The 12,477-nt window shown below is 38.4% G+C and overlaps 1 protein-coding gene and 1 pseudogene across 1 annotated transcript in view; one reads left to right on the forward strand and one right to left on the reverse strand.

Annotated features, from left to right (window-relative positions):
• C30HXorf58 (chromosome 30 CXorf58 homolog) overlaps positions 1 to 12,477 on the reverse strand; it is a 46,006-nt gene that overhangs the window by 5,194 nt on the left and 28,335 nt on the right. The window contains exons 9-10 of the mRNA XM_069464312.1: positions 10,457 to 10,613; positions 4,464 to 4,556 (exon numbers count right to left, since the gene is read on the reverse strand). Of these exons, the coding sequence (XP_069320413.1) occupies positions 4,464 to 4,556; positions 10,457 to 10,613 (250 nt within the window). The remainder of the gene's footprint in view (positions 1 to 4,463; positions 4,557 to 10,456; positions 10,614 to 12,477) is intronic.
• On the forward strand, positions 2,834 to 2,952 carry LOC138379359 (5S ribosomal RNA; annotated as a pseudogene).

Consider the following 12,477-nt stretch of genomic DNA (forward strand, 5'->3'; position numbering starts at 1 on the left):
TAGTTTCCTGGGCTGCTGTAACAAAGTACCCCAGACTGGATGGCTTAAAACAACAGAAATTTATTGTCTCATAGTTCTGGAGGTTAGAAGTCTGACATCAAGGTGTCTGCAGGGGCACAGTCCATCTGAAATCTGCAGAGAAGACTCCTTCCTTGTTTCTTTCTAGTTTATGATGGTTTGCTGGCAATCTTTGACATCCGTTGGCTTGCAGCTGCGTAACTCCAATCTCTTCGTCATCACATGGTGGTCTCCCTGTGTGTCTTTGTCTTTACATGGCTTACTTACAAGGACAACAGTCATGTTGGATTAGGGGGCTCACCCTACTCTAGTATGACCTCATCTTAACTAATGACATCTGCAATAACCCTATATCTCCAAATAAGGTTACATTTTGAGGTATTAGGGGTTAGGTCCTAACCATTAGGACTTCAACATATCTTTTTGAGGGAGGGTTGGGAGCTTGTCACAATTCAACCCATAACAGTGGGGAAGGGATTTGGTATTCTAATTATTATTATTATTTTTTTTTTGAGATGGGGTCTCACTCTGTTGCCCAGGCTAGAGTGCAGTGGCATCATCAGAGCTCACAGCAACCTCAAACTCCTGGGCTCAAGCAATCCTCCTGCCTCAGTCTCCCAAAGTGCTGTGATTACAGGTGTGAGCCACCATGCCTAGCCCTAATTGCTTCTTAAATAGATTTTCAATCAATTCCTTTTCCTTCACCCCTCACTTCCAAAGGTAACCTGCTGTTGCCAATTCTTGAGTCTTTGGGGGTTGGGAGGTCCCACAGTGTAAGCTGATTTGCCTCTTAGCTTTTTAAAACAGCATATTAATATTCAGTTTTCTCACATCTGCTAAGTCATCCCCACTCGTTCACAAGCTTTCCAACTGACAAAATTTTGCTGCTGTTTTTTCCTATCTATCTTTATCATTGAAGGTTTATGCCTTAAAAAAAGCTCTTTACTTTTATTTTATTGAGTTTTGAAGGGGAAACAGAGACTTAGATGCTCAAGCCAGCATTTATAGCCAGAAGTTCTCCTATATGTACCTTCATTCTCTCCCTCTCAAATGGCACCTTCTTTCTTTCTTTTTTTTTTTTTTTGAGACAGAGTCTCACTCTGTTGCCCTGACTAGAGTGCCGTGGCATCAGCCTAGCTCACAGCAACCTCAAACTCCTGGGCTCAAACAATCCTCCCTCCTCAGCCTCCCTAGTAGCTGGGACTACAAGCATGTGCCACCGTGCCCAGCTAATTTTTCTATATATATGTTTTAGCTGTCCATATAATTTCTTTCTATTTTTAGTAGAGACGGGGTCTCTCTCTTGCTCAGGCTGGTCTCAAACTCCTGAGCTCAAACAATCTGCCCGCCTCGGCCCCCCAGAGTGCTAGGATTATAGGCGTGAGCCACCGCGACTGGCCGACACCTTCTTTCTTTTTTTTTTTTTTTTTTTTTTTTTGAGACAGAGTCTCACTCTGTTGCCCAGGCTAGAGTGAGTGCCGTGGCGTTAGTCTAGCTCACAGCAACCTCAAACTCCTGAGCTCAAGCGATCCTCCTGTCTCAGCCTCCCGAGTAGCTGGGACTACAGGCATGCACCACCATGCCCGGCTAATTTTTTTTTTTTCTATATATATTTTTAGCTGTCCATATAATTTCTTTCTATTTTTAGTAGAGATGGGGTCTCGCTCTTGCTCAGGCTGGTCTCGAACTCCTGAGCTCAAACGATCCGCCCACCTCGGCCTCCCAGAGTGCTAGGATTACAGGCGTGAGCCACCGCGCCCGGCCTACACCTTCTTTCTTAATTCTCTTGCATCTCAAACTACAACAAAACTTTTAAGGAAAAGAATTTCTCTAATCTCTATATATGTGAATAGTGAAGGGATCAAGGAAGGGATGGGGATAGGAGAAGAAAGAACTAGATTTGGCTGATTCAAAGCTCACACTCTATTATAGCACTCTGCCTCCATCAAGTAGATAAACAAACATCAATATAGTACTCACCACTCAAAGTGAGAACGGCTGGAAAGCAATGACGATGCATATAAACAGGGAGAAAAATGTTTTAAATCTCTGATGTAAGTAGTATCACTCTTAAGATTTTATCCTAAGGACATAATAAAATTAAGTGACAATGTAGACTTTGGCTTATGAGAAAACAGTAGACTGAATATTCTGAAAAAAACTGACCCATTGCAAAAGCCACAGACATTCTAGATAACATATAAAAACATGTTGTTTTTTTAAGTGATGAGGTCTTGCGCTGTTGCCCAGGCTGGAATGCAGTGGTGCAATCATAGCTCACTGTAGCCTTGAACTCCTGGGCTCAAGTGATCCTCCCACCTTAGCTTCCTGCATAGCTGGGATTACAGGTGTGAGCCATTGCAACTGATGACAAGATTGTCTTTTAAAAGGAACAGTTGAGCTTTTAAGAAGGAAAATCTTCAGGCGCGAAAAATAAAGAGGGAACTACAAACTAGCATGGTAAGTAACTGATGCCCTGACCACATATGTCAGTATTAGGAACTTAAAATTTCAGGTTTTAATGACCTCACGTGTGTGGGAAACAAGATCTTGGGCTCAGAGAAGGCAGGGGGTTGAAATTGAGAGCTCTGCATAAATTCAGACTCTCAGAGGACAGTAAGGGGAAAAGAAATGAAAACATAATGTGAGAGAGTCAATCTTCCTCAGTATAACTGAAGAACACAAAATACAAAATCTAAAAAGTTGCCAGAGGAAAAAAAGAGAGTTCATCTAAAAGGAATAACAACTAGACTAGAGGTAGCAGCCAGAAAACAGGGGAACAGTAACTTCAGATTACTGAGAGAAAAGCACTGTTGTCTATGGCCATACCACCCTGAACGCACCCAATCTCGTCTGATCTCGGAAGCTAAGCATGGTCAGGCCTGGTTAGTACTTGGATGGGAGACTGCTTGGGAATACCTGGTGCTGTAGGTTTTTGAAAATAAAAATTAAAAACACAGAAAACCACTGTTAATGTAGAATTTGATACCTACCTATGTATTTAAGAATAAGGGCATGTGGATGCAGAGAGAAAGGAACGCTTATACACTGTTGGTGGGACTCCAAATTAGTACAACCTCTATGGAAAACAGTATGGAGATTCCTCAAAGAACTAAAAGTAGACCTACCATTTGATCCAGTAGTCCTACTACTGGGTATTTACCCCAAGGAAAAGAAGTCATTTCACCAAAAAGACATCTGCATGTGAATGTTTACTGCAACACAATTCACAATTCCAAAGATGTGGAATCAACCCAAGTGCCTATCACTTCATGAGAGGATTAACAAAGTGTGGTATATGTATACCATGGAATACCACTCAGCCATAAAAAAGGATGAATTAATGCCTTTTGCAACAATTTGGATGGAAATGGAGACCATTATCCTAAGTGAATTATCTAAAGAATGGAAACACAAAGACTGTACATACTCGCTATTAAAACTGGAACTAACTGATGAGCACACATGTGCACAGAGGGAAGTAAAACTCAATGGACATCAAGGAGGGGGGTGGGGGGTGGGGGGTGGAGGGGAGGAGGAGATGAGCAAAAACCTACCTAACAGTACAATGAACACTATTTGGGTAATGGGCACACTATATTATAGCCCTGACTCAAGCATAACAAAAGCGAACCATGTAACCAGAAACATTTGTACCCTCATATTTTGCAATAAAAAAGATATAATTAATAATGAAATGTATGGGAAAAGTTGTATAACAAACAATAGTAAAATATTCTAACTATTATGTTTATCTCAGGATTTTTTAATGAAACATTAGAGAGTAGAAAAAAATCATCTATTAGAATTGTGGGTAATTTACATTGATTAATAAGAAAATGTATTCCAATTTAAATTAGGAATATTCATGAAAACTTATTCTTGTGCCAGTATCACATGATATAATTTTTTTTTTTTTTTTTTTTTTTTTTTGTTGAGACAGAGTCTCACTTTGTTGCCCAGGCTAGAGTGAGTGCCGTGGTGTCAGCTTAGCTCACAGCAACCTCAGACTCCTCGGCTCAAGCGATCCTCCTGCCTCAGCCTCCCGAGTAGCTGGGACTACAGGCATGCGCCACCATGCCCGGCTAATTTTTTCTATATAGATTTTTAGTTGACCATATAATGTCTTTCTATTTTTAGTAGAGATGGGGTCTCGCTCAGGCTGGTCTCGAACTCCTGACCTTGAGCGATCCACCCGCCTCGGCCTCCCAGAATGCTAGGATTACAGGCGTGAGCCACCGCGCCCGGCCCACATGATATAATTTTTGCACCTTTTTTTTTTGAGACAGAGTCTCACTCTGTCACCTGGGCTAGAGTGCCATGGCGTCAGCCTAGCTCACAGCAACCTCAAACTCCTTGCTAAAGCGATCCTCCTGCCTCAGCCTCCTAAATAGCAGGCACCACCATGCCTGGCCTTTTGCACCATTTTAAAACAATGGTATGACCCAGATGGTAAGGCAGTCACTGGATGTGTCTCCATCGAGATCAGGTTCATCTTTATCAGGACGTTCTATCTCATCCTCTCCAGAGATTTGTTGCTAAAGGTAAGATCAGAAAAGAAAGAAATTTCCTAGGGATCTTGAGTTTTTCTGACACAGCTACAAAATCAGGGTGTCCTCACTTACCTTTCTAGGACTTATTCATCACTATGATCCACACCAGGAGGATGTGGGATGTAAACAGGTCTTGGGGAATATTTCAACTTTACAACTACCCACTTGGCTAAGACCCAAGGCTAATGATAAGGGAAAGAATGAAGGCTGCTATGACATCAGATGAGCTACAATTCATTTCCACTAACCAACAGAATGGCAAATAAGATGATCTTCAACGTTTAAAAACAAAAACAATGCTATGCTTATACAAATCATCATTTCTATCTATAATATCTATTTCTCTCTATATTATCATCTAAAGTGTGTCAAGTTGTACTTGGATTTACTTCCAGTTGAAATCTAGAAGTATTTTATTTTTCAATTTTGGAAAAAAAATAAATATGATTTTTAATGGAAATATATTTGAAGCTAAAACTCAATGACAACAAAAAAAGAATAAGGGCAAAATGAGGACATTTTCAGAAAACCAAAAGCTGACAGTGTTATCACCAACAGATGCTCATTACAGGAGCTTTTAAGAGTATACATCAAGGCCGGGTGTGGTGGCTCTCACCCGTAATCCTAGTACTCTGGGAGGCTGAGGCAGGAGGATCACTTGAGGCCAGGAGTTTGAGACCAGCCTGAGCAAGGGTGAGACCCTTCTTTATAAAAAATAGAAAAAAATTAGCTGGGGGGGGGGCGTGTGGTGTCACTCTCCTGTAGTCCCAGCTAATTTGAGCCCAGGAGTTTGAGGTTGCAATGAGCTATGATGATGCCACTGCACTGTAGCCCAGGTGACAGAACAAAACCCTGTCTCAAAAAAAAAAAAAGAAAAGAAAAGAAAAAGAGTATATATCAGGATAAAGAAAAATGATCCCAGAAGGAAAGTCTGAGATTTATAAAACAATAATAATGTCTATTTTGGCCGGGTGCGGTGGCTCACGCCTGTAATCCTAGCACTCTGGGAGGCCGAGGTGGGCGGATCGTTTGAGCTCAGGAGTTCGAGACCAGCCTGAGCAAGAGCGAGACCCCATCTCTACTAAAAAATAGAAAGAAATTATATGGACAGCTAAAAAATATATATAGAAAAAATTAGCCGGGCATGGTGGCGCATGCCTGTAGTCCCAGCTACTCGGGAGGCTGAGACAGGAGGATCGCTTGAGCCCAGGAGTTTGAGGTTGCTGTGAGCTAGGCTGACGCCACGGCACTCACTCTAGCCTGGGCAACAGAGTGAGACTCTGTCTCAAAAAAAAAAAAAAAAAATAATGTCTATTTTGGAGGTAAAAAAGAAGATAGTGCTAAAATATCAGATATAACAATAATTTGTAAGACAAAAGAATGGTGATTAGCATTCTCAGTTAGGGAGGAGAGTAGAGCTACTGATTAACTTTAGACTTTCAGTACACGTGCTAAAATTTAAGAGTAATCACTAAGAATAAAAATAGACTGTATAACTTCCAAAATGGTAGAGAGAGAAAAATGGAATTAAAAAAACAATCTGAAAGAAAACAGGGAAGTGGGAGGAAAAGACATAGAAAATGCAGGACAGATAGCACAAAATAAAACGGTAAAAATAATTCCAAATATATCAATAATTAATTAAAATTACAATATGACCAAGGAGAAGATCTATAGAAAAAAAATTTTAAGAAAAAAGAATAAAATTATGATAAAGTGTAAATGGACTAAACTCACCAGTTAAAAGGAAGATGTCTTCAGATTGGATTAAAACAAAACAATCTAGATATCTTGTTATATCCTACAGAAAACCTAAAACACAAAGACATGGTGTTTGACATTATACCAGAGTAATTAATGTTAGCTGTTGTAGCAAATAACTCCTAGGAATGCATGGGGCTTAACACAACAAAGCTTATTTCTTGCTCACATCACAGTTCATCAAGTCAGGCTGCTGCTCTGGCTGTTTCTCCTTCAATCAGTGACATAGGAATCTGAGATCCTTCAATCCTGCTTTTACCACCTTGGAGTTCTTTGCCTGGAGCCATATGAACAGGGGAGAGGGAGAGGGAGGGGGAGGAAGAGAGGGAGCGGGGAGAGAGAACAGAAGACCATGTACAACATTTTAGGGACCAAAGCTAGAAGTGTTAAACATCACTTCTGCCCACTTCCCTCTGGCCAGAAGTCAGCTCACATGGTTCCAACATAGCTGCGAAAAAAGCTGGGAAATGCTGTCCTGTGTTCCCAGGAAGAGAAAATGGAATTAGTGAGCATCTAGCCAGTCTCTGACAAATGAAAAAGTTGAAAATTAAAAAAAAAAGAGATGGAAAGGGATATGCCAGGCAGACACTAACCAGAAGAAAACTGGAGTAGCTCTGTTCATATTAGACAAAATAGTCTTCAAGCCAAAATGCATTATTAAGAATAAAGATAGTAACTGCATACTGACAACAGGTTCGATTCACCAGGAAGAGATGCTAGTTCCAAAATTATACATGTACCTAATGATATCTTCAAGTAACATAAAGCAAAAATGGATAGAATTATAAGGAGAAACTGACAAGTCTACCACCATAGTAGAGACATACATAACATATACCTTTCTCAATAATTGATGTCACACAGACCAAAAATTAATATATAGAAAACATAATGCAATTAACAAGTTTGATCAAAAGGACACGTACAGAACTTTGCATCCAACTATAGAAAATGCACATTTTTCTTAAGAGTACAAGAAACATTTGTAAAAACCTTTCTAGGTTGAAAAAGTCATAAAAGGAAAAAAAAAGTAAAAAAAAAAATCCCAAAAACTGACCATTACTTGGCTATAAAGCAAGTCTCAGCAAGTTTCCCAGAATCAGTCTCATATAAATCATCTTCTCTTGATTACAGTGCTATTAGGTTAAAAATATAATAAACAGAAAGATAATCAAAATAAAGAACACTGTATATGAAGATGTTCATTCTAATGTTGATTACCTACAGTAGTGAAAAATTAGAAACTGAAATATCCAATGATATGAGTATGGCTAGGTAAATTATGCTTTATCAACCCAATGGGCTATTGTGTGACCTTTAAAAATTATTTTTTAAATGGACAATGTTTAAGATATAATATTAAGTGAAAGGTTTAAATCTATATGTTACCTATGATCACAGCCATGTGAAAAATACATATGCATTTAGACAGATTAGAAAGGTATAAGCAAATGAAAACGGTTGTTATATTATAGTGATGGGATTATGTATAATTCTACTTTTAAAAGGATTTTCTGTGATGGGATTACATTATTTAACGTGAGTTAAAAGAATCAATAGAAGGCATGATCTCTGTCTGGCAGCAGATGCTAGTTGTGCCTTAATATCTATTACCCCTTTCTTTTATAACAATAGAATTTTAGTTGGGTACATAACTGCCCAAAACAAAAGTACATTTCTCAGCCTCCCTTGTAACTAAGTGTTATGATGAGATGAAGTTATAGCTAATGAAATATGAGAAGTGGGAACCTTGAAATACAAAGAATATGTCCTTCCTTTGTCCTTTTCCTCCATCTTGGTACCTGAAATCTTCCCTTAGCTTTGTTATTACACATATTATAGGTGGACAGAATCTGATATGCATTTGATCAGATTAGAGACTGCTTTCCAGATTAATGAATGAGAGTATGTATGACTCATGAAGACAAACAGGTTTTTTTCTATTCAACCAGTATCCAGTACAAGCTCTGAAAACAAGGGGATTATCCTTCCCTTTTTGGACATCAAATGATGATGTATTAATATTAAAGAATGCATATTTCTGTTAAATATATTCTAGTGAGAATCACATACTTTAACATTCTTTATCATTTGAGAATATTTTAGCAGAGGATGAGATCCTTTTACAGGCTGCTATGCCTGAGTTAGATCAGCAATCGACCTACGCATTTTAAATGTTAAGCAAAACCAAAAATTGTATTTTAAAGGTCAATAAATAATTGTACTTTGTTTAATTATCAGAGCCTCTGCTAGGGTTTGATATAATCCAATGGCCTGGATCAAAAAAAGAAATCAATACTTTATATTGTATCAGGAATGAGCATTTATCAATTCAAAATGAAATTGATAAATATTACTCAAAACAGTCTTTATACTTGAAAAATATCCAAATTACAACAATAAAGCTGATGCAACATTCTGCTCCAGGTGCTTACAATGCTCAATAATGATTAGCTATGCTCTGTCACGCCTACTGTAGCAACAAATCCATTATTATTTTTATTATCATTCAGAATAGGTCATTCACAAGCTGTTCTGTGAAAACAACATTCGACTGAAAAAAAAGACACTGGAAGCTGACTCAAGAGCAGCCTTTTATTCTGTGAATTCTAATATTTATGCTAAGCAGGGCCTGTTCAGATATTTCTTTAAATGAAGAAAAATCAAAATTGAATAAAAGTCCCAGGGACTAATTTATTCATCATTTCTTTTTTTTTTTTTTTTTTTTTTTTTTTTTTGAGACAGAGTCTCACTTTGTTGCCCAGGCTAGAGTGAGTGCCGTGGCGTCAGCCTAGCTCACAGCAACCTCAAACTCCTGGGCTCAAGCGATCCTCCTGCCTCAGCCTCCCGAGTAGCTGGGACTACAGGCATGCGCCACTATGCCCGGCTAATTTTTCTATATATATATTTTTAATTGTCCATATAATTTTTTTCTATTTTTAGTAGAGACGGGGTCTCGCTCTTGCTGAGGCTGGTCTCGAACTCCTGACCTTGAGCGATCCACCCGCCTCGGCCTCCCAGAGTGCTAGGATTACAGGCGTGAGCCACCGCGCCCGGCCTGTATTCATCATTTCTTGAAGAAAACTGTATACTGCTAGTTTGAGGGCACCTAACAGAAATAATGTGTTCAGATTACAATTCTGTCAGCAAAATATACTTGCATCTATGGGGGTAATATAAAAGGGCCTAAGAATATGTCACATATTTGGTGAAGAGAGCATACTGAGGACTTCTATTTTATTTTCCTTTATTAATCATACTTATCATTTATACACAGACAAGCAGATTGTTAAACAACTTTGGTTTTCTGTCAATTAGCAGTGCATTAACATGATGGAGAATTACCAACAAGTCAGTCTTTATCCCAAGAAAATCCACCCTTTTTTTCTTTTTCCAATTCATTGTCTGGCACGGGTTCATGAACTTTCACAATGCTAAAAGATGGGGTGGAAAAGACTACTGTCTTTCGTTGCTTTGTATCTGCTGTGTGTTGCTTTGTATCTGCTGTGTGTTGCTTTGTATCTGCTGTGTGTTGCTTTGTATCTGCTGTGTCCATTTTCGGTTCCTAGGCAGAATTATAAATAAAAGTGGGAAGTGTTTTATATTTGGTTTTTACTACTTTATACTTTTATATTTGACTCTTTATACTTAGCCTCAGCCCCAAAAAATTTACTGCAAATTTTTTAAGATTACAAAGTAATACATAAATACATGTTCCTTGTAAATATTTCTACAATGTAAAAGTATACGGAGGCAGACTTTACATAGTATAGCTTTTAATAAGTTTAGATAGAAATGACTTCCATTTTGAGAAAAGCACCATCAGAGATGTGCTGAATCAACAGTGTCAACACAGACGGTAGTTTTTTTTTTTTTTGCCAATTCATGCTGATGTGGAGCCAAAACAGCTGGTGTTTATCAGAATTGCTACCAATATTGTTTAAGAATTTTAAAAATACATGTTACCAAGATGAAATTAGCTTTATACTATGCAAGATATAATATGCCAAAGGTGTTTCAGCCTTGAACTTGTAGATTAGGAAAATTTCACTTTTGCAAGTACAATTACTTACAGGCATTTGAATAATGGCCAAAACAATGAATTCAGTACAAGTTAAACTTACAGTCACCTCAGAAGCATTTTTTTCTTTAGCCAAATAAACTTTTCTCATTTTTTCAACTTTCCTTTGAGCTTGCTTGGATCGACGACCTAGATGTTTAACTTGACTTTGCTTTTGGTAGGACTGACATAAAGGTTGGATACTTGAGAAAGATGGAAACCTAGAAAATGTTTGTATTATAGACAGAAAAATTACACAAAACAAAATTTAAATGTAAAGTAAGTTCCAAATTTTATTAAAGCATTCTCTAGCAAATAAATCATAGGCCCCAGCAACATTGGAGCAACATTGCATGTAAGCTTTTAGGTTAAAGTTATCATTTCTGCTTGAGTTTACATAGCATATTTCTTTATCTGGCACTTATGAAGGTGTATTGGTGATGATGTTGATAACAACGATGGTGATGAAAATTATAAAACCTGATATCAACTGAAAATTAGCTTTCCTGGAAAATACTGTGTAGTAGCCATTTGAATCTAGTTTTTTTTACACCATACATTAACAGTAAAAAGTATTACATTTCTTAACAGTTGGAAAAACAAGCTGTTTTTTATCAGTGTTGGGATCAGATACAGTTGGTGCTATGCCCATAATCCCGTTGGAATTACCATTGCAGGGCACACAGACCCAACTTTCAACTACCAGCATCTGCATCATTAAGCCTGAAAGCTTTCTTTGAAAACAAGAGCCCATATGCAGGGGAGGCTGAAAGTACCTGAGAATTATTAATAATACCTTCCCTTCTAAGCAACCCTTAACCAATGACTGATGGGTGTTGGTGTACCAGTACCCCAACTCCCTTGCTCCCTGTGGGATAACTCTTGAGTTGTGTGTTCTACATTGGCTCTGACATTCCCAGGAGGGATTAAGCTCTAGTTACCCATAGTGGTAACCTGCTTGCTAACACATACTGTTTTGGCTGTCTTTCCTTCTCTGTTTCACCTCTCTAGCCCCTCCCTTCAGTAGTTCCTGGGATTACCTACCAAATAAACTACTTACACTCAAATCTTTGTCTCTGGGTTGGCTTCTGGGAGATCCCAAACTAAGACTGCATTCAAAGATGCCTTTATGAAAGTATTTTTCCTCTTCAATTGATTGAGAATTTGGCTACTTATGTGACTCTGAAGTGACTTATTCTTGGATAATCGGTAGCATAAATCCAAATAGCAGGAGCCCAGGGTTATATATAGTGGCAGAGAAATTACATCATTTATTTGACCTTGGTAGTAATAGGGTTAAGTTCTATATTCAGTGCTCATATGGATGAGTTAGAGAAAATCTATTTCATGATGACAGACTGTGCCCTAAACCAGGCCATCTGTCTGGCAAATGTATAGCCTTGATCATAAAATCAACGGGTTAAATTATGTTATTGGGTCAGCATCACTCATCTCTACTCCTGAAAAAAAAACCCAGCATGTTTGCTGACAGTGGGTCATCAGTGTCTTATTCATATACTAAAAGAGTATTTTCCATTTCAAATATGAGTGTGTGAAAATAGACTACCAAGAGGGCTTCATCAGTCTTATTATCTCTTTCTTAAGAAAGCCAGCTTAATTTGTAAATAAGATGGGCTAGGTGAGACTTAGTAATGGAAAGAAAAAAGGAACATAATTGCGGCACCCATATTCTGTTCATGTTGTTTCAGATCATAATACATCTATTTTGTTACAACATGCATTTCTACAATGTGAATTGGCTTACATGCTATTAGTAAAGAAGGGAATAATGTCACTCTCATTTATATGCAATTTATTCTAGGCAAGGGGAGCCAGAATAGCAAGAATAGAATTACAACCTTCAGCAGAAAAAGAAAAACCCTTCAGATCTCTGTTGTATGAGCAATGGGAGCCCTTTTGGCTGCATTTATGAAACACAAATTAGCACCTGCATTGAGGGCTCTCTCCCCAGAGAGGCACACCTCCCCCATCCACTCTTACTGCCCTCCACCCTCCTCCCCTGCTGCCCTCCCCTCCATCTTGGATGTTTCTTGGTTCTTGGCAGGTTGCACTGCCTCTCATGTC

This window comes from Eulemur rufifrons, chromosome 30, assembly GCF_041146395.1.
Source record: "Eulemur rufifrons isolate Redbay chromosome 30, OSU_ERuf_1, whole genome shotgun sequence".
NCBI lineage: Eukaryota > Metazoa > Chordata > Mammalia > Primates > Lemuridae > Eulemur > Eulemur rufifrons.